General features: G+C 50.9%; 1 protein-coding gene across 3 annotated transcripts in view; it reads left to right on the top strand.

Annotated features, from left to right (window-relative positions):
• tmem67 (transmembrane protein 67) overlaps positions 1 to 22,648 on the top strand; it is a 356,662-nt gene that overhangs the window by 55,122 nt on the left and 278,892 nt on the right. For all 3 annotated transcript variants that reach the window (XM_038809034.1, XM_038809035.1, XM_038809033.1), the window contains exon 4: positions 13,445 to 13,544. In XM_038809034.1, coding sequence (XP_038664962.1) covers positions 13,445 to 13,544 — 100 coding nt within the window. The remainder of the gene's footprint in view (positions 1 to 13,444; positions 13,545 to 22,648) is intronic.

Genomic DNA, 22,648 nt, shown 5'->3' with positions numbered 1-22,648 from the left:
CCATTCCTTACCTTGGCTACCTGCCTTCCTTTCACTGTGCCATATCCCGCCCTTTTCAAAATTATGGGGGTGACAGAACAAATGTTTAAATTAATGGATCAGCTCATAATCATCAGCCATTATTGCTGCTTGTCTAGTGGTTGTTACCCTTTGGCCTAGGTTCTTGTCACTGAAGATAATGAGTTCTTAAATTGTTCCAAGAGAATGATTTCTCTCAGAGCCTCATGGTAGTTTCAATTCCCAATGTTCACACTCTTCTAATAAACCGGCGGCCCGGTAGCACCTTGGTTAGCACTTGCTTCACAGCGCTGGGGTCCCAGGTCCGATTCCTGGCTTGGGTCACTGTCTGTGCGGAGTCTGCATGTTCTCCCCGTGTCTGCATGGGTTTCCTCCGGGTGCTCCGGTTTCCTTCCACAAGTCCCGAAACGTGCTGTTAGGTAATTTGAACATTCTGAATTCTCCCTCTGTGTATCCGAACAGGAACTGGAGTGTGGCGACTAGGGGCAATTCACAGTAACTTAATTGAAGTGTTAATGTAAGCCTACCTGTGACAATAAAGATTATTATTATTATAAAATTGTACTGCTTAACCCTTTCAAATTCAAAATAAGTCTGTCTTGGCTGTTCACTTGAATTCCAAAACATTCCCTCTGGAACTAATTTATATACACCCAGAATGGTCTTTTACCCTCATCGCAATCCTGAGATACCCCCTCAAACAGGGAAGCATCAACCTCGTGTCCGCCCCGTCAGTTTACTTTGCATGGTTAATGTCCATTTTTCCTTTAGCCACTTTGTGTTGCTATTTTCTCACATTTTCTATTTGTTATTCATATTGCAGGATGTGGGCATCACTGGTTGGGCCAGCAATTATTGGCCATCCCTAGTTGCCCTTCAAAAGTTGGTGGTGAGCTGCCTTCCTGAACTTTTGTAATCCATGTAGTATAGGTACACCCACTTTACTATTTGGGAGGAAGTTCCAGGATGTTGTCCCAGCGGCAGTAAAAGAATGCCAATATATTTCCAAGTCAGGGTTGTGAATGACTTGGAGGGATACCTCCAGGAGGTAGGGTTCCCAGATATCTGCTGCTCTTGTCCTTCTAGATGGTGGTTTTCGTGGGTTTGGAAGGTGCTGCCGAAGGAACCATGGCAAGTTCCTGCAGTGTATCTTGTAGATGGAACGCACGGTTGCCATTGTTCGTCAGTGGTGGAGGATTAGAATGTTTGTGAAGGTGTAGCCATCAAACGGGCTGCTTTGTCCATGAAAAATGCCAGCAAAAATGCTTCTTCATCCTTTTCCTCAAATATTGGTGGAGTCTATGTAAACCTAAGCATATCCCCACTGGGTTCTGTTCTAGGGTTAGGCTCTCCTGTAATAACTGACTATCAAATACCCCTTTTCCAACACCCCTTCCTAAATTCCCTTACTCTCTACCCACACACGCAGACAAACAACACAGAGGAAAGGGTGCCGATAAGGGAAATAAATATTAATAAAAAACCCAAAGACAAAGGGGCAGGATTCTCCGTTAGCCGAAATCAGGAAAGGCGATTGGGCGGACAATTGGTTCCGCCAAAATCGCAGCATGTGCCGATTTGACGCCAAATCGCAATTTTCCAGCACCTCGACAACTGCGTCAATGCATACGGAACGCATGTACAGTAAACACCACTTGCATATCATTAGTGTGCCTGATCCGGTATTCTCTGGGGCCTCCGCGATCCTTCTCCGATGGGCCAAGTTCCCGATGGTGTGGTTCACTTGTGCTTTTAAAGATCATGAAACTGGCATCGTGGCTGATGAAGGAGAGAAAGTGGAAGCAGGATCTGGAGAGGAGCGACTGCAGGTTGCCGACCCGGATACTGGTCCTGCTGGCTGGGGTGGAGTGGGGGGGCTCTGCCAGGGCCGGGAAGTGGGGACGTGATGGGGGATCAGGGCGAGTAGCCGGGAAGACCCCTCATGGGACTGGGGCTTTCTTCAATCCTGGACTGCCATTACCACAGCCTGCAAGGCAGCCAACTGGCTGTGTACCCGACTAACCACCTACCCAAGACCCTGGTTCTGCAGAGTGACACCGACTGTATGAGTCCCACCAACCCCGTCCATGCGACCGCAACCCCCCCCCCCCCCTCCCCCCCCCAACCCAGCTGCCGCCTGCTGGTGGCCCTCCGAGGGCAACACCCACAATAGCCCCTACGAGGGCCACGGTACCTACCTACCCCTGGTGGGGACAGTTCCTGGCATCAGGGATGGGCACCAGGGCCAGAGGACCCCACTGCACTGTGCCAGTGGTACGGGAGGGGGTGGGGAGGGAGGGACATGCAGGGCAGATCCAAGCGGTGCCATCATATAGCCCGGTGGACCTGGTTGGGCACGGGGGTACACACTATACTAACATGCTGGCCTTTCACCTCCTTCAGACAATAGATATTGGAATTCAACCAGCAATGGTGGCCTTCATGCTCGTCGCTGCAGCCCTGGAGGACGCCCGGTGGCAGAACGAGCTGGAATTGCTCGAGGAGGAAGCTGCAGCAGCGGAACAGGCATCAGAGAAGTGGGCAGCAGAGGGGTAGGTGGTAGCTGCCCAGGTTGGATATCTGGCTGCCCAACAGGCTGATGAAGAGGATCTGCAAAGGAGAAGTCACGTGAGGCCTCGTGTGTACCGGCAGCGCCTGTCACTCGAGGATCTGTCAGACCGGGCATGCCATCAGAGACTCCAGCTGAGCAGAGAGACAATGCAACATATCTGCCAGATGATTGGACATCTGGCACCGCAGGGGTATGAGGGGAGGACACCCACCCCCGGTGGCCGTCAAGGTGATGGTTGCCCTGAACCTCTGCACCACGGGGTCCTTCCAGGATCCGGGTGGGGACCTGTCCGAGATCTCATACACCTCGGTGCACAGGTGCATCCGCGCTGTCACGGAGGCCCTATATGCCCAGGCACCTCAATACATTTACTTTGATGTGGACTGAGCCCACCAGGATGCCCGGACAGCGGGGTTCACCGCCATCAACGGGATGCCCCAGGTGCAGGGGGTGATCGATGGAATGTATGTCCTGTACAGGCACCCGGGGATAACAGGCAGCACTACACAAACCGAAAGGGCTCAATGAACATGCATCTGATTTGTGACCATCAGCTGCGCATCATGCACATCTGTGCCCGATACCCAGGCAGTGTGCACGATGTCTTCATCCTGGCACACTCGACGATTCCTAACATGTTCGAAATGCCCCCCCCCTGGATGGGGGTTTGGCTCCTGGGTGACAGGGCTTATCCTCTGCGGTCATGGCTGATGACCCACAGACCGATGCCAAGACCCGCTACAACAACGCTCATATAGCAACCAGGGATGTGATCAAGTGGCACATCTGCCTCCTGAAGATGTGGTTCAGGTGCCTGGACCACTTTAGAGGGGCCTCCAGTATGATGGTGAGAAGGTCACCCGTACATTGTGATGGCCTGCTGCATCCTTTACAACGTTGCACAGCAGAGAGATGATATGTTGGAGGAGTAGGAGGAACGCCAGGATTCGTCAGACGAGGAGGATGCGGGGGAGGGCAGGCAGGATATAGAGCTCAGGCACATACGGGAGGCCACACGACGTGTCCGCCAGGGCTGACATACAAGGGATGCTCTGATCCCTGCCAGGTTTACCAACTAGGGAGGTTGGAGCGGGGAGACTGGCCATGGGGAGGGGCACGCATCCATCCAAACCCAACATTCTCTCCTCCTCCCCCTCCACAACCAGCCCAGACTAACTCACTCCTCACACCTATCAGACAGAGCACTGAGGCAGGTTGTAACGGTGGCAACAAATGTTTAATGAGAATTAATAGATTTGTGCCCAAGCCCTTACAACTAAACTGTGTCCTGCGCCCTTGCCAACTTAACTAGTGTCTAACCTCCTGGCCTTATGGGCCCTAACACTACGCCTAAGTGGTTCCCCAGATGATACAGCAGGAGTGGAGGCAGCCTGCTTTGATTCCCATCCTGCGATCTGTGTCCCAGTTGACGGCGTCTTCTGGATGGGCCCGTCTGCTGCTCGTGGATCCCAGGTGCCGCTCTGTCCTGCCTCCTGCCCACCAGATGCACTAAGGACAGGAGGGGGAAGTTCGAGGTGCTGCGGAGTTCCGGTACCTCCCGTGCAGGAATCACCAGCACGGGTCCCATCACCTCCTCTAAGGGGAGCTATCCCCTTAGGCTCCCCCGCCACCTGGCACTGCCAGTCCTGGACCCCCGCTTTCATCTTTGCCAGGGTCCGCACACTTGCGGCCATGGAGCATAGGGAGTGGACCATCTCCGTCTGGGACTGCGCCACATTACGCTGCAACTATGCCACCACCTTCTGGGTTTGTGTCACATCAGCCAGTGACTGCGTCATCTCCCTCTGGGACTGGGCCACCTCCCTCTGCAATCGGCACATCAATCAGCAACAGGGCAATGCCGCCGACGTTCCCAGCCATGGTCTGCTCTGACTGGGCCACGCTCAGGAGTGCCGCTGAGATTTCCAGGTGCCTCTGGTACATGGTCTCCTGTGAGATGGCAACCCTGTCCTGGGCATCGGCCAGCTCCTGCACAGAATGACCCAGGCCTTGGACATGTTGATCCACAGCCAAAACCATCACCCCCAATGGCACACCATGGATGCCACCCATGTGATGGCCTGGGTGGCACGCTTGGTCGGCACCAACTCCTACTCCTGCAAGCGGTTGGACTCCTCCAACTGCACCTGCAGATACTAGATCAGGGGTGGGCAAACTTTTCCGTGCAAGGGCCGCATTCAGAAATTCACAATTCACCAAGGGCCGCATAGTATATTAAGTAAAATAATTACTTCACCCGGTTATGATTGTGGGCGCCTCATATAGAACATAGAACAGTACAGCACAGAACAGGCCCTTCGGCCCTCGACGTTGTGCCAAGCAATGATCACCCTACTCAAGTCAACGTATCCACCCTATACCAGTAAGTAACCCAACAGCCCCCCCACCCATTAACCTTTAAAAAAAAAATTAAAAAAAAAAAAAAAAAAAATTTTTTTTTAATTTTTTTTTTTTTTTTTGTAATGACTTGGTGGGCCGCAGAAATACCTTTGGCGGGCCGCATGCGGCCCGCGGGCCGTAGTTTGCCCACCCCTGTACTAGATGCTCGCCGACAGCCCCTCATGTAGTCCCTGGCTCTGTGACTGCATCTCCACTCTGGATGGGACTGTCCATTCCAGAAGCCCGGGACCTATCTGGACGGCAGCTAGTTCCTGGGGTCGGACTGCCCTCCGACTACCCGCTCTCTCTGGTGCTCCTACCTCCACCTGCTGTACCAGATCAGCAGTTATGGTGCACACCAGATAGTTTCCCAAGAGCCTTTTCACTAAAGTACCCAACCAAGGTGCATGTCTTTGGGATGGTGAAGGCTGTAGGAGACAGCTGTGACGGGAAATCACTGTCATCCTCCGATCCGAGCTCCGGGTTCTCCTGAGTCTCGGGCTGAGGGCTGATGCCTGAGCTGCTATGCCTGTCACTGCTCATTTCACAGAGGGGCCCCAGCTGTGGCACTAGCTGGGGGGCAGGGGATGCCAGGTGGACCCTCCCCTGCTTTGGGCCAGGGTTTAGAGAACCCCAAAGTGTATCATGGAGTTCATCTGACCCACAACATTTAATAGCTTGTGGTATGGGGAGCACATGGTGCACTCTACAGTATGATACAACAGAAATGGAAAAGTATTTTTTAAAACAAAACAATGTTTATTCAATGAACTCAAGTTAACCTTTTTAAAACAAACAGTGACTATCTTATGAAATGAAATGAAAATCACTTATTCTCACAAGTTGGCTTCAAATGAAGTTACTGTGAAAAGCCCCTAGTCGCCACATTCCAGCGCCTGTTCGGGGAGGCTGGTACGGGAATTGAACCGTGCTGCTGGCTTGCCATGGTCTGCTTTAAAAGCCAGCTCTTTAGCCCTGTGCTAAACCAGCCCCTATCAACCATTAATTCAAAGATAACCCCCAAAGAATACAACACTAAGTAACCCTGTAAGCCTTTTAACATCCAAAATACTTAACAAACCTTCAAACAGGAGCACATTAGGTTTACATTCAATATTGAGAACCTTTACGATTCTGATGTCACCAAATGATCCATAGATAATCTTTGGATGGCAGAGATCAACATGACAGCTCTTGCTTTAAACTTCAGATGCAGCTCACTGAAAAACACAGACACACCCAAGCTTTTTTTCAAACTGCAACTAAAAAGCAGAAGTAGAGCACAGCTCCACCCACACTCTGACATCACTCCAGTAACATATGCAACTCCATTTCTTAAAGGTACATTTCTTAAACACCCATTTCTTAAAGACACTCTCACATGACACCCCATCACCAGCAGGTCCTGCAAGACAAGACGCATGATTCGACCGCGGGCTGAGGGGGAGTGGGGTAGGTCGTGTGGATGGGGGTAAGGGGTTGTGGTATTGGCGGGAGGATGTTGTGGGGGTGAGGGTGGTGTGGGGGTAGTTGGGGGGGGCGTTCACACACATGTCATGGATAATCGCAACTTAGTGGGGTCTCAGTTCCTCGTCCGCGGCCGAGCTCCACCTCGGCGACCTCCCGTTCCTCCGGGCCGCCGACCACGTCCAGGGCCCTTTGCTCTGCCATGGTGAGGGGCTGCCGATCCCCCTCCTGTCTTCTTCCGCTCCCAGCAATTGTGCACAGCCTTGTCCTGGGTGGGGGGGGGGGGGGGGGGGGGGGGGGGGGAGAACAGAAGACAACAGCGTTAGACAGTCTGATGCACACGGCTATGGCGAGCAGAATGGGTAGCGACATACCGTCTTCCTGGTTGGGGTGGTGTTATGGTTACGCATGTGTGGGGCGCAGTTACAGCCAGTGATACAGTGCTGCCAACTCACCCTGGTTGCCCTGAGAGGTAATGCAGCTTTTTTCAGCACTGCTGCCCCGTCCGGACGGTGTTGCCCATGGCGCTCACGTCCTCTGCCACTTGCACCCAGGCACAGCGAACGCGGCAGTTGGCAACCTCCTTCCCGGGCTGGCTATAGAGTCATCCTCAGCTCCTCTACAGCGTCCAAGAGGGTCTCCAGCTCAACATCTGTAAACTTCGGGGCTGCTCCCCTTGATTGATATTTATTGTCACATGTACCGAAGTACAATAAAAAGTATTTTTCTGTGGCTAAGGGAACGTACACAGTACGTACATGGTAGACAAAAGAATAATTAACAGAGTACATCTATAAATAGTGATTAGGTATAGTGCGAAACAAGGGCCAAACGAACAGCAAAGGGCATCGTGAATAGTGTTCTTACAGGGAACAGATTGGTCCAAGGGGGAGTCATAGAATCACAGAATTTACAGTGCAGAAGGAGGCCATTTGGCCCATCGAGTCTGCACCGGCCCTTGGAAAGAGCACCCTACTTAAGCCCATGCCTCTACCCTATCTCTATAACCCAGTAACCCCACCTAACCTTTTTTTGGGACACACTAAGGGAAATTTATCATGGCCAATCCACCTAACCTGCACATCTTTGGACTGTGGGAAGAAACCGGAGCACCTGGAGGAAACCCACGCACAGTGGGAGAATGTGCAGACTCCACACAGACAGTGATCCAAGCCGGGAATCAAACCTGGGACCCTGGAGCTGTAAAGCAACTGTGATAACCACTGTGCTACCTTGCTGCCCTAAGTCGTTGAGGAGTCTGGCAGCTGTGAGGAAGAAGCTATTCCTATGTCAGGATGTGCGGGTCTTCAGACTTCTGTACCTTCTGCCTGATGGAAGGGTCTGGAAGAAGGCAAAGCCTGGGTGTGAGGGGTCTCTGACAATGCTGTCTGCCTTTCTGAGGCAACAGGAGGTGTAGACAGAATCAATGTGAGGGTGGCAAGCTTGTGTGATGCGCTGGGCTGAGTTCACCACACTCTGCAGTTTCTTGCGATCTTGGGCCGAACAGTTGCCATACCAAGTTATGATGCAGCAGGATAGAATGCTCTCTATTGCACATCTGAAGTTTGTGAGACTCGATGCAGACATGCCGAATTTCTTTATCTTCCGTGGGAAGTAGAGACATTGTCGGGCTTTCTTGACTGTTGCATCAACATGAGTGGATCAGGACAGACTGTTGCTGATGGTGACCTCCAGGAACTTAAAGCTATCGACCATCTCTACTTCGGAGCCATTGGTGTAGACAGGGGAGTCAGGGGCGGCGGGGGGGGGGGGGGGGGGGGGGGGGGGGGGGGCGGTGGGGGGTTTTGTGCTACGCTTCCTGAAGTCGATGATCAGTTCCTTGGTCTTTCCAACATTTAGAGAGAGGTTGTTTTCGGAACACCATGCAACCAAGTGGTCTATTTCCCTGCCACCTTGTTGAACAAAGAACAAAGAATAGTACAGTACAGGAACAAGCGCAGGTGATTGCGGGGCCCCAGAGCTCACTCCGTCCGTGCCCTGTCCCAAGGATTAGCCTGTGGAACATCAGCACCCCAAGGGAGAAGGTGATGGGACCCATGCTGGGCTCACCGGCAGGGGAGGTGCCGGAACACTGCAGCGCCTCTGAATCCCCCCCATCTGTCCCTGGTTCCTCTGCAGCGGGCAGACAGGTTGGCACCACACCACCTATGACACCTGCAAGACTGCCAGGCCCATCCAGGTCTGGTCACTCCAGAGGAAGGCCACCAAAGGGGACCCAGGTCACAAGGCGGAAAATATAGCAGGCAGTCTCCACCGCTGTTATAGAGCACATAAGATCAGAAAGGTAGTTACGTTGGCACGGGTGCAGCACATAGGAAGGCATTAGGGGCTAGGGCACGGTTATTGTACATAGTTTTGTCACAACTAAACATATGTTCACCCGACGTTTTGAACTGCCTCAGTGTTCTATCAGCAGGGTATGAGGAATGGGCTGGGCTTGGTGCAGAGGGTGTGCCGGGTGGGGTGCGGAGGTGTGGATGCTGGCGGTGTTGCATGGGAGAATGGCACGGGCCAGGGACTCCAGGGAAGTTAGGGGTACACCCATTGGCCGCCCTTGGAGGCGACGGGGCCTTGGCCAGAGATGCCGGGGTGCCGTGTGATAGGGTATAGCTGGTGAATGAACCATAACAGCCCACCACCCCCAATTCCCCAGAAGGTCTGTGTGATAGATCAGCCTGGGCACATGCAGGGATCACCTGGGCGGACAGTGCTTTGTGCCACCGGGGCAGGAGTCAGACATTGTCAGACTATGTGGAGCACCAGAGCTCATTGCAGAGCGGGTGGTCATCATCCTCCGCCTCTGGACCAGACCAGCTGACACTGCCGACAGAGGATCAACACCCTGTGTTGCAGTTGGTGGAAGCTTGGAAGAGGTGGGGGTGCTGGGGTTGGGGGGGATAGAATGCACAAAGAGGGGGGTCTGTGGGTGAGGGGCCATGAGTGGGGGGAGATGGGGTTGTGGAGGTCGGGTGGAACAGTTGGGCTGCCGGTGGCCAGGCCCCCTAGTCGGTGAACCTGGAGGCAATCAAGTTGTCCCATGTGTCGTGGCCCTGATGCACATGTCGTGCAGTCTCCTGTGCCTGTCCGGGCCTCATGTCCTGCTCATCCTGGCTCTCCTACGCATCTTCCTTGTCGAACGAGACCTGGCGTTCCTCCACCTCTTCCCCCAACATGTTGCCTCTCTGCTGCGTGATGTTACAAAGGATGCAGCAGGCCACCACGATTTGGGAGACCCTCCTAGGACTATACTGGAACAAGAACATAAGAACCAGGAACAGGACCATTTGGCCCTTCGAGCCTACTCCGCCATTCAGTGAGATCATGGCTGATCTTTTGTGGACTCAGGTCCACTTTCCTGCCCGAACACCGTAACTCTTTATTCCTTTATTCTTCAAAAAAACTATCTATCTTTATCTTGAAAACATTTAATGAAGGAGCCTCAACTGCTTCATTGGGCAGGGAATTCCATGGATTCAGAACCCTTTGGGTGAAGAAGTTCCTCTTAAGCTCAGTCCTAAATCTACTTCCCCTTATTTTGAGGCTATGCCTCCTACTTCTGATTTCACCTGCCAGTGGAAACAACCTGCCCACATCTATCCTGTCTATTCCCTTCATAATTTTTTATGTTTCCATAATAATCCCTTTTGCTGTTATTCCTACCAAAATGGATAACCTCACATTTTTCAATGTTGTATTCTCTCTGCCAGACCTTAGCCCATTAACTTAAACAATCCAAATCCCCCTGCTGACTTCCTTTATCCTCTGCACTTTTTGCTTTCCCACTCATCTTAGCGTCGTCTGCAAACTTGGACACCTTGCACTTGGTCCCCAACTCCAGATCATCTATGTAAATTGTGAACAATTGTGGGCCCAACACTAATCCCTGAGGGACACCACTAGCCACTGATTGCCAACCAGAGAAACAATGAATCCCCACTCTTTGCTTTCTATTAATTAACCAATCCTCTATCCATGCTACTACTTTTCCCTTAATGCCCTACATCATTATCTTATGCATCAACCTTTTGAATGGCACCTTGTCAAAAGCTTTTTAGAAATCCAGATATACCACATCCATTGGCTCCCCGTTATCTACCGCACTGGTAATGTCCTCAGAACATTCCACTAAATTAGTTAGGCACGGCCTGCCCTTTATGAACCCATGCTGCGTCTGTCCAATGGGACTATTTCCATCCAGATGCCTCGCTATTTCTTCCTTGATGATAGATTCCAGTATCTTCCCTACTACCGAAGTTAAGCTAACTGGTTTATAATTACCCGTTTTCTGCCTACATCCTTTTTTAAACAGTGCTGTCACTGTTGGATTGTTTGCTAATTTCCAATCCACTGGCATTACCCAGAGTCTAGTGAATTTTGTTAAATTACCATGAGTGCATTTTCAATTTCCCTAGCCCTCTCTTTTAGTATCCTGGGAGGCATTCCATCAGGGCCAGGATATTTGTCTACCTTTAGCTCCATTAGTTTGCCCATCACTACCTCCTTGGTGCTAACAATCGTCTCAAGGTCCTCACCTGTCATAGCTTCATTTTCATAGTCACTGGCATGCTATTTGTGTCTTCTACTGTGAAGACCGACCCAAAAAACCTGTACAGTTCCTCAGCCATTTCCTCATCTCGCATTATTAAATCTCCCTTCTCATCCTCTGAAGGACCAATATTTACCTTAGCCACTCTTTTTTGTTTTCTATATTTGTAGAGTGCCACTCCAGAGCGGTCCAAGCACCTATCGTTATCGCAGTTCTCCGTGTCAGTCTGGGGCTACCAGAAAGGCATCATCAGCCACAACTGCAGCAAATAACCCCTGTCACCCAAGAGCCAACCCTTCACCTCCGGGAGCACCTCAAAGGTTTCGAGAAATGCTGAGTGTGCCAGGACGAAAGTGTTGTGCATGCTGACTGGATAGCAGGCACAGACATGCATGACGAGCATCTGGTGGTCACACACCAGCTGAACATTTAGGGAATGTAATCTCATCCCACTGATGAAGCGCACCCCTCATGCGTCAATGATAGTAGGGGCACATGCATTCTGTTGATCACTGCCTGGACCTGGGGCATCCCAGCGATTGTAGCGGGTCCCGCTGCCAGTCCATGTTGAAGGTGATATGCTGTGCTACCCGGGCATAAAGGCATTCTTTAAGGCGCGGATGTACCTCTGCTCATAGGTCTGGGAGATCCCAGACAGACCTCCGCTTGACACCAGGAAGGACCCTGTGACGAAGAGGTTCAGGGCGACCGTCACCTTGATGGCCAATGAGAGTGGGTGTCCTCCCCAATACTTGCAGCAACATCTGGCAGAAGTGTCACATGGTGTCCCTGCTCAACTGTAGTGATTGGCAACACGCTGGGCCAGGCAGGTCCTCGAATGACATGCATGGGCCTCCTTCCCACCTTCTCATTGGCCTGTTGGGTGACTGGCTCTCCATCGTCACCTACTGGCCCCTGCTCCTCTGGGGCAGGTTCCTGTTCTGTAAGGTCCTCCCTGAGCAGCTCCTGTTCCTACAGCCGCAGTGTGTCCACCACGGCTGCAGTGGCCAGGCAGCTGACAACCATTGTTGGCTGAATACCAAAATCCATTTTCTGCAAGTGGTAAAGGACAGTCATATTAGCGTGGTTCATACACCTGTGGTCATCCTGGTCCACCAGACTGCACGGTGGCCCTGGCCTGCATTGCAGCCCCTGGGCCCGCATGTTTTCCTCCGCCTTCCCCAACCACCTGAGAGGACAGTGTGGCAGGGTGGGTGGCAAAGGTGGTACATGCGTCCACAGTTCAGAGTGGACTCTGCTCTTCCCCTGAACCACCCGCCTTGGATGGGTGCCAACACCTGGTGGACCACTAGATGTGCTGGACCAAGCCCACCCCCTTGATGGGGAGGCTGGAGTCTAGGGGTTTCTGGGGAGTAGCCTGTGGGCGGGGTGATGGTGCTCTTCACATTTACAAAACACAGTGGGCAGTCAACGGGGTGCGCAGCCAGATGGCTGCCTTGGTGGCTGTGGCAATGGCAGCCAGTGCGCAGACACCTTGACCCAAGGCCCATCTGGTCGGTCCCTGCTACTCCCCACGGACCTGGCAGACGCCCCCCCCCCTCCCCCCCCCCCCCTTCCCCCCCCCCCCCCCCCCCCCCCCCCCCCCCCCCCCCCCCAGCCAGTGGCACAACTGACAGACCACTGTTGCGCCTTTGGAAACTTTTCTTGTCCCCTCTCTCTCCCTCAGCAGCCACGGTGCCAGGTCCCCTTATGAACTGTGCCGGCTTCACGTCCACCTGCCGGAGGCGGAGCATTGCAGGAGGCTGGGACTACCTGGGCGGGCCCATTAATAGTATGGTAACAGGTGTTACTGTGCGATTTGCATGCCCAGGCCGGCCCAGAGCATCCACACCGCCATCGAGACACCGGAGCATGGTGCTTCGTTGAGCGCCCGGCGCTGACCTCGATTTTCGGCTGACGCCCGATTCTTCCCCGATTGTGATTCGCAATTCCGGCGTCGCTGGACGGAGGGTCCCACCCTGCATTTTTTCTGTCTGTAGATGGATTAGTGTTAGTGTGCTTATTGGTGCTTTAACAGGTTGAGCAATGCACTAAATGGAGAGGTTGACCGTCAGAATTAGGAAGCATTATACAGTTTAAAACTGGGAGCTGTTTAGCAGTTCAGTCATGCACTGAGCATCTATTTAAAGTATTGATAAAAAGAGCTGTTGTTCAATAACATTAACTGGATCTGAAGTGCTGACATTATTTAAAACTCTGGATATTGCAGTCAAGGGATATTGTATTGTTGAATTGAGGATACAGTATTTGTAATATGTGATTTATCAGTTTACTGCAAATTTTACAGAAATGAAGCATTTTAATTCAATTGGATGAACTTGGTTTGGTTGTTTCAAACCATTTACACTTGAGTATATTGTAATCAAAATAACATAAGATGGGGTTTTGTTTCTTTTCAGTGGAAAGACATGTTAATGGAGCACCATTACAACAAGTACAATGTCATCCTTGCTCTAAGTCTAGTCCATCTTTCACCATGCCAGATCATTCAGCAAAACAGTACGTAATCAACATACAAAAGAGAATTTTTGGTTTTATGTTCAAGTTACATTTTTCTCTAAACTATACTGGGCAATAAATTGATTTATCTCTGTTTTTGTTTGTGAGGACTGCAATTTTTATTTATGATGGAGGTTGGGACAGCATTAATTTTGGTGCTCCAACGTCATTTGCACAATTGTAGCATAGTCCTGAGCAGATCCTGCACTGCATTTCTCTTAGGAACTGCCTTTTCGTACCACAGGAGTTTGAATTGTGCTGCTAGCAAACCATATGCTCCAGAGCGCTTTTCTTTTTCAAGGCACGGTCCCTATAAAAGGGAAGCTGCACTATTAAAGTTAAGGTTGCTGGACAATAGATAGTGAATCTTACAATTTACAGTGCAGAAGGAGGCCATTCGGCCCATCGAGTCTACACTGGCTCTTGGAAAGACACCCTACTTAAACGCAATCACCTTAAGTCTTAACCCCATGCCTCCACCCTATCACTGTAACCCAGTAACCCCACCTAACCTTTTTGGACACCAACGGCAATTTAGCATGGCCAATCCACCTAACCTGCATATCTTTGGACTGTGGGAGAAAACCGGAGAGGCCAGAGGATGCCTACGCAGACAAGGGGAGAACGTGCAGTCTCCACAGAAAGACGCTGCCTGAAAGCAAATACTGTAGTGTACTAAGGAGAGAGCTCCCTGATTCTGTGATGCTGCCCTGGAGACAGAGGTAATACAAGTGGAAGCCAGGAAAGGTGTCTTCTTTCTACTGGGATCTCAAAACCGTCGAAGCACACCTGCAGAACAGAATCAGAGCAGATGGCATAGCCCAGACGTTCATGCTGCTGACATGGCAACAGTGCCGAGAAATGTTGAATGGCCTCACTAAGGTGGTCAAGGTGAGTGAATATATCTGCACATCACATCTCAGACTCACTTCTCAGACTGCTCAGTGCACACACTTTCATCATTCAGCTGTTGCTGAAGGATATGGTACCGAAAGGATTAATTTGGGACTGAGTACCATCCCACATGGTGATGTGTAATCTAGAACTAAGGCCCGGTCTAGCAATAGGTAACGACATGTGAAGACCTAGTGCCTAGGCCTCTCCATACCTTTACCTATTGTAAATATGTAGATGGCTCAGGGGCTGGATTCTCCGTTTTAGGGACTATGTCCCCATGCTGTTATAAAAATTGTGGCCTTTCATGTCTGAGAAACTAGCGTGAAAAGGCCCCATATAGCCCTGCAGGGGGCTAGCAGGTACCCATCGGGAATCTAGCAGTTTTAGCTGCAGATACGGGCACCCGAACCTGAAATGAAAAATGAAATGAAAATCGCTTATTGTCACGAGTAGACTTCAATGAAGTTACCGTGAAAAGCCCCTAGTCGCCACATTCCGGCGCCTGTTCGGGGAGGCTGTTACGGGAATCGAACCGTGCTGCTGGCCTGCTTGGTCTGCTTTAAAAGCCAGCTATTTAGCCCAGTGTGCTAAACAGCCCCTAAACAGACCCTCCGGGTCAGAGGCCACGGATGCGCACGGTGGCGGAATCCAGCCGCCACACCTTGCTTCATGGCAGACTCAGGCCGCGGAGCTGGATCTCCCAAATAGTGCCCCTGATTGGCCGCGTGCCCGACCTGGACCGCCCACCCAAAATCTGACCGGTCCCGTATGTGGCCCACTCTGATCACCGATCGCCTGCCCCCAACCATGGCGGCCGCGACTAGTCCATGCCATCGGGACTTCGGCCCGTCGAGGGTGGAGAATAGCGGCCCGGCCTCCAGCAATGGCCACAGGTAGGTGATAACGCGACCGAGTGCACCGCTTTTCGGGACCCGGAGAATCGTGCATGGAAATGGATTCTCCGCCCCAACGCCGGACACGATTTTGGCGCCTGAGTGCAGAGAATTCAACCCCAGTACTGTTAATAAAGACTTCTTTGTAACTTTAACATGACTGCTTTGTGGTGTCCAAGCAGTGCACATCATGGGTAACGATAACGCAATAGATCATGGTGGCAGCGGGAATAACATTAATGAAATGAAATGAAAATGAAAATCGCTTATTGTCACGAGTAGGCTTCAATGAAGTTACTGTGAAAAGCCCCTATATTAATAAGGAAACGGGGAGTCCACACCGTGTAAAATAAAGAAACATAGTTTTATTTACACATGATATGTACACTGCCAGGTTCCTCTTCTGGTCGGTGCCTTACTGGTTGACTTTTAAAATAGAGGTTAATAGAGATCCCCCGCCCTCAGCAGCAGAGCTCGTACTCCACATGGAGCACGGGGAAGAAAATTAATCCAACCCATCGTTTGCACGGCCCTCGATGTTAGATGGTATAGGGCAGTGCGAACATGGTGAATTCTGGTGCCACCTGCTGGTCGGAGGTCATACCGACAACTGTATATATTGATAGATCACTATATACAATGATGTGTAAATGCATATCACCACACATGGGACTGGGACAGTGTCCAGGCATAGATCGCCATTGCCGCGGCCTGAAAAGCAGCCATCTTGTTGCGCACTCCTCTGACCACCCATCTTGGCCCCTGGTTCTGCAGAGTGACACTGGCCTTATGGGTTCCTCCACCCCTGCACCCCACCCCTACCTCCCCCCCCCCCCCCCCCCCCCCCCCCCACTCAGCCACCACTCAGCCCCACCCAGGGGCAATGCTCACTGTAGACCCTGGTGCACCGGGTGGGGCTGCAGAGCATATCGCTGGCAAGGGCAATGCCAGCCGATTGTACCCTGGCAGCAGGGACAGTTTCAGGGCCAGAGGCCCCCACAGTGCCAGGCACCGAAGGGGCCAGGGCTGTGGAGATGGGAGGGGTGGGGAGATAATATGGGGAAGAGTCCGCAGTGCCAATCGGGGCCACCATGTAGCCTGGTGGAGTTGGTTGGGCACGGGGGTACGCACCATGCTAACATGTCGGCCTTTCATCTCTTGCAGACTGTGGATATTGGAATTCAACCAGCAATAGTGACCTTCCTGCTAGTCGCCGCAGCCCTGTGGGATGCCCTGCGGCTGTTCGAGCTGGCACTGCTTGAGGAAGAGGAAGCTGCAGCAGTGGAGTGTGCAGCAGCAGAGTATGCAGCAGCAGAGTCTGCCCCAGAGGGACAGGAGGCAGCCTGCCAGTATGGAGAGCCAACCACCCAACAGGCCGAGGAGGTAGAAGAGGTACAGAGGAGCCATCGCATGAGGCCTCATGTGTATCGGCAGCGTCTTTCCTTTGAGAACCTGTCAGTCCGCGCATACCACAGAAAATTCTGGCTGAACAGGGAGATAGAAAGACACATCTGCCAGCTCATGGCACAGCTGGCACCATGGGGGTATGGGGAGGACACCCGCTCCCGATGGCCATCAAGCTGACCTGAACTTTAACGTGACGGGGCCCTTCCAGGCGCCAAGTGGAGACCTGTCCGGGGTCTCACAGACCTCGATGCACAGGTGCATCTGCGTCATCACGGAGGCCCTGTATGCCCAGTAGGCTCAAAACATCCATTTCAATGTGGACTGAGCCCACCAGGATGCTCGGCAGCAGGGTTTGCTGCCGTCGCCGACATGCGCTGGGTCCAGGGGTTGATCAACGGGCTGCATGTCTCCCTACGCGCACTTGCAGATGACAGGCCATTCTACTCAACCTGAAAGGGGTTCCACTCGACGAACGTACAGCTGATATATGACGATCAGCTGGGTACCATGCACGTCTGCACTTGATACCCAGGCAGTGTGCACGACGCCTTCATCCTGGCATACTCTAAGATTCCTGACATGTTTGTGACGCTCCTTCAGCTGGGGCGTTGGTTCCTGGTTGACCGGGGTTATCCAGTGTGGTCGTCGTTGATGATGTCTTTCCAGAGGCCATAGACTGACGTTGGGAGCAGCTACAACGACACCCATGCAGTCACCAGCAGTGTGATCGAGCGGTGCATCAGCCTTCTGAAGCTGCGGTTCAGGTTCCTGGACCGCTCTGGAGGGCCCCTCCAGTATGATGCTGTGAGGGGCGTCAGCGTCATGGCGGCCTGCTGCATCCTCCACAACATTGTGCTGCAGCAGAGGGGCGATGAGCTGGAGGAGGAGGATGAATGGCAGGACTTGTCCGAGGAGGGGATGTGTGGTAAACCACTGAAATTGTATTATATTCACTGTTCTGTAATGTACATGCCTGGGCTTGTCCAGGCTAGCTCCGCCTGTGGCTCCTCCCCTCGGGGCTTCTGTATAAAAGTGGCAATTCTCCGCCTCCGGACCCAGTTAGGTCCAGAGGCAGGAGGCTTTCTGTTTAGTGTATTAAAGCCTCAGTTACGTTTATCACTCGTTGTCTATTATTGATAGTGTATCAATTTAATACACAAAACTTCTAAAGATAGACTCTTCACTCAAGATGAACTCCTCACTCAAGCCTGATCACTTGCAACTGGACCCACAAGCAGGTGACGCTACAGAGACTTTTGAACACTGGCTAAGCTGCTTTGAGGCGTACCTCGCATCCTTCAACGAAGGCTTCACGGACCTCCAGAAGAAGCAGGTCCTCCACCCATGGGCGAGCCCAAGAGTCTTTAACCTCATCAGGCCCCTCGTACGCGGAGGCAATAACACTGCTAAAAGGACATTACGTGAAATCCGTTAACCAGGTATATGCGAGGCACCTCCTCGCCACGAGTCGCCAACGCATTGGGGAATCACTCGTGATATCCCTGTGAGCCTTGCGCATCCTCTGCTGGAACTGTGATTGCCGGGCGAAATCAGCTACCCAGCACGTGGAGCTGCTGATCTGAGATGCCTATGTCACGGGCATGCACTCAAACTATATCCTCCAGCGCTTATTCGAAGGGGGACTCGGCTTCCAGAGACAGTACAACTCTCCAACTCACTGGAGGTGGCCTCCCAGAACATGGGGGCCGACATTTCGTGAGCCTCGTGGGCGCAGCCATCAACCGACCCCTACTTGGGTTCTCCAGGGGCTGCAACGCAAGCCTGCACCGCGCAGTGGCCTGCCAACGCTGGAGGCCCAAAGTGCTACTTCTGTGGCCGGAGTAATCACCCCGGACAATGCTGCCCGGCATAGAACACGACCTGTAGTGGCTGTGGGAAGAAGGGCCACTTTGCAAAAGCCTACCAGGCCCGACCCCCCCCGCCAAATCTTCCAGATCCAGCAGCGCTGCCTGCTGCCTGTCAGGGCCACCCCCGCTGCCGCACAGCCACCCGCCATGTGCGACCCATGGGCGCCGCCATCTTTAATTTCGGCCGACACGTCGACCCATGGGGGCCGCCATCTTGGACGCCACCTTACATCTCACCCACCACGTGCGACCCACGGGGGCCACCAACTTGGACGCCACCTTACACCTCACCCACCACGAGCGACCCACGGGGGCCACCAACTTGGATGCCATCTTACACCGCACCCGCCACGTGCGACCCACGTGGGCCGCCATCTTGGACGGCATCTTGGGACCACTCCGCAGCTTCCCGGGAGCCCTGCTCACTCGACCTTAAACTGGCCGCCGCCACCTCCGAACGACCTACCGACCGCCTTCCGACACTCGCCTCCATCACACTGGACCAGTCCCGGCTGCACCACCTCGCGAAGTCCACGATGACCGTCCGGATCAACGGGCGGCCTGCCTCTACACCGAGATATGGTAAGGCGGTGCTCCCTCCCCATCCTAGGTGCATAATTGGTCAATTTCTTTTTAGTGCATGAATTTCAGATTTTCTCCTGGAATTATCATTAGTGTAGAAATTGAATGACTTATAGGATGAACTATAATTCTTTCAGTCTTTCTCTTCACTCTGGTCTTCCTTACAAATATTTGAAAGAAGCTGTCATTATCTATTTGTTGGAGTGTTGTAGCTGGTGCAGTGTGATATCTGGACATCCCCTATTAGGCTAGCTATGCTTCGTATCCTTCCCTTTTCCTGTTTGTGTTTAACACTGTTAAGACAGAATTACATTTATATAATTACTTCAAATTGTGTGGTCTTTGATCTTTTGATGCTAAGCAGCTGCCCAAGTGTTCTTTGAACGTAGTGTCCATTAATCATGGAAAATATAGTATTGTCAGGCTTTGCCTGTCTTATGAAGATAAAATACTTGTTACAAAACTAATTCTGTAGTCCAGTTATTATTTAAAGGAGACTGTAATTTTCCATAGAGGGAAAATGCTTTGGAAAGTTTCAATTGCATTTGATAATTAGGGTCCAAGAACCATAAAACTATGAAATACAAATAGGAAATGCTGGAAATACTCAGCAGGTTATAAGAACATAAGAACTAGGAGCAGGAGTAGGCCATCTGGCCCCTCGAGCCTGCTCCGCCATTCAATTAGATCATGGCTGATCTTTTGTGGACTCAGCTCCACTTTCCGGCCCGAACACCATAACCCTTAATCCCTTTATTCTTCAAAAAACTATCTATCTTTACCTTAAAAACATGTAATGAAGGAGCCTCAACTGCTTCACTGGGCAAGGAATTCCATAGATTCACAACCCTTTGGGTGAAGAAGTTCCTCCTAAACTCAGTCCTAAATCTACTTCCCCTTATTTTGAGGCTATGTCCCCTAGTTCTGCTGTCACCCGCCAGTGGAAACAACCTTCCCGCATCTATCCTATCTATTCCCTTCATAATTTTAAATGTTTCTATAAGATCCCCCCTCATCCTTCTAAATTCCAACGAGTACAGTCCCAGTCTACTCAACCTCTCCTCATAATCCAATCCCTTCAGCTCTGGGATTAACCTAGTGAATCTCCTCTGCACACCCTCCAGCGCCAGTACGTCCTTTCTCAAGTAAGGAGACCAAAACTGAACACAATACTCCAGGTGTGGCCGCACTAACACCTTATACAATTGCAACATAACCTCCCTAGTCTTAAACTCCATCCCTCTAGCAATGAAGGACAAAATTCCATTTGCCTTCTTAATCACCTGTTGCACTTGTAAACCAACCTTCTGTGACTCATGCACTAGCACACCCAAGTCTCTCTGAACAGCGGCATGCTTTAATATTTTATCGTTTAAATAATAATCCCGTTTGCTGTTATTCCTACCAAAATGGATAACCTCACATTTGTCAACATTGTATTCCATCTGCCAGACCCGAGCCCATTCACTTAACCTATCCAAATCCCTCTGCAGACTTCCAGTATCCTCTGCACTTTTCGCTTTACCACTCATCTTAGTGTCATCTGCAAACTTGGACACATTGCCCTTGGTCTCCAACTCCAAATCATCAATGTAAATTGTGAACAATTGTGGGCCCAACACGGATCCCTGAGGGACACCACTAGCTACTGATTGCCAACCAGAGAAACACCCATTTATCCCAACTCTTTGCTTTCTATTAATTAACCAATCCTCTATCCATGCTACTACTTTACCCTTAATGCCATGCATCTTTATCTTATGCAGCAACCTTTTGTGTGGCACCTTGTCAAAGGCTTTCTGGAAATCCAAATATACCACATCCATCGGCTCCCCGTTATCTACTGCACTGGTAATGTCCTCAAAAAATTCCACTAAATTAGTTAGGCATGACCTGCCTTTTACGAACCCATGCTGCGTCTGCCCAATGGGACAATTTCTATCCAGATGCCTCGCAATTTCTTCCTTAATGATAGATTCCAGCATCTTCCCTATTACCGAAGTTAAGCTCACTGGCCTATAATTTCCTGCTTTCTGCCTACCTCCTTTTTTAAACAGTGGCGTCACGTTTGCTAATTTCCAATCCACCGGGACCACCCCAGAGTCTAGTGAATTTCGGTAAATTATCACTAGTGCATCTGCAATTTCCCTAGCCATCTCTTTTAGCACTCTGGGATGCATTCCATCAGGGCCAGGAGACTTGTCTACCTTTAGCCCCATTAGCTTGCCCATCACTCCCTCCTTAGTGATAACAATCCTCTCAAGGTCCTCACCTGTCATAGCCTCATTTCTATCAGTCGCTGGCATGTTATTTGTGTCTTCCACTGTGAAGACCGACCCAAAAAACCTGTTCAGTTCCTCAGCCATTTCCTCATTTCCCATTATTAAAACTCCCTTCTCATCCTCTAAAGGACCAATATTTACCTTAGCCACTCTTTTTTGTCTTAATATTTGTAAAAAATTTTACTGTCTGTTTTTATATTCTGAGCAAGTTTACTCTCATACTCTATCTTACTCTTCTTTATAGCTTTTTTAGTAGCTTTCTGTTGCCCCCTAAAGATTTCCCAGTCCTCTAGTCTCCCACCAATCTTTGCCACTTTGTATGCTTTTTCCTTCAATTTGATACTCTCCCTTATTTCCTTAGATATCCACGGTCGATTTTCCCTCTTTCTTCCGTCCTTCCTTTTTTGTTGGTATAAACCTTTGCTGAGCACTGTGAAAAATCGCTTGGAAGGTTCTCCACTGTTCCTCAACTGTTCCACCATAAAGTCTTAGCTCCCAGTCTACCTTAGCTAGTTCTTCTCTCATCCACTTGTAATCTCCTTTGTTTAAACACAAAACACTAGTATTTGATTTTACTTTCTCACCCTCCATCTGTATTTTAAATTCCACCATATTGTGATCGCTCCTTCCGAGAGGATCCCTAACTATGAGATCATGAATCAATCCTGTCTCATTACACAGGACAAGATCTAGGACCGCTTGTTCCCTCGTAGGTTCCATTACATACTGTTCTAGGAAACTATCGCGGATACATTCTATAAACTCCTCCTCACGGTTGCCTTGACCGACCTGGTTAAACCAATCGACATGTAGATTAAAATCCCCCATGATAACTGCTGTACCATTTCGACATGCATCAGTTATTTCTTTGTTTATTGCCTGCCCCACCATCTCATTACTATTTGGTGGCCGATAGACTACTCCTATCAGTGACTTTTTCGCCTTACTATTCCTGATTTCCACCCAAATGGATTCAACCTTATCCTCCATAGCACCGATGTCATCCCTTACTATTGCCCGGATGTCATCCTTAAATAACAGAGCAACACCACCTCCCTTACCATCCACTCTGTCCTTCCGAATAGTTTGATACCCTCGGATATTTAACTCCCAGTCGTGACCATCCTTTAACCATGTTTCAGTAATGGCCACTAAATCATAGTCATTCACGATGG

The sequence above is a fragment of the Scyliorhinus canicula genome, chromosome 10 (assembly GCF_902713615.1).
Source record: "Scyliorhinus canicula chromosome 10, sScyCan1.1, whole genome shotgun sequence".
NCBI lineage: Eukaryota > Metazoa > Chordata > Chondrichthyes > Carcharhiniformes > Scyliorhinidae > Scyliorhinus > Scyliorhinus canicula.
This window is presented reverse-complemented; position numbering and strand designations above follow the sequence as displayed.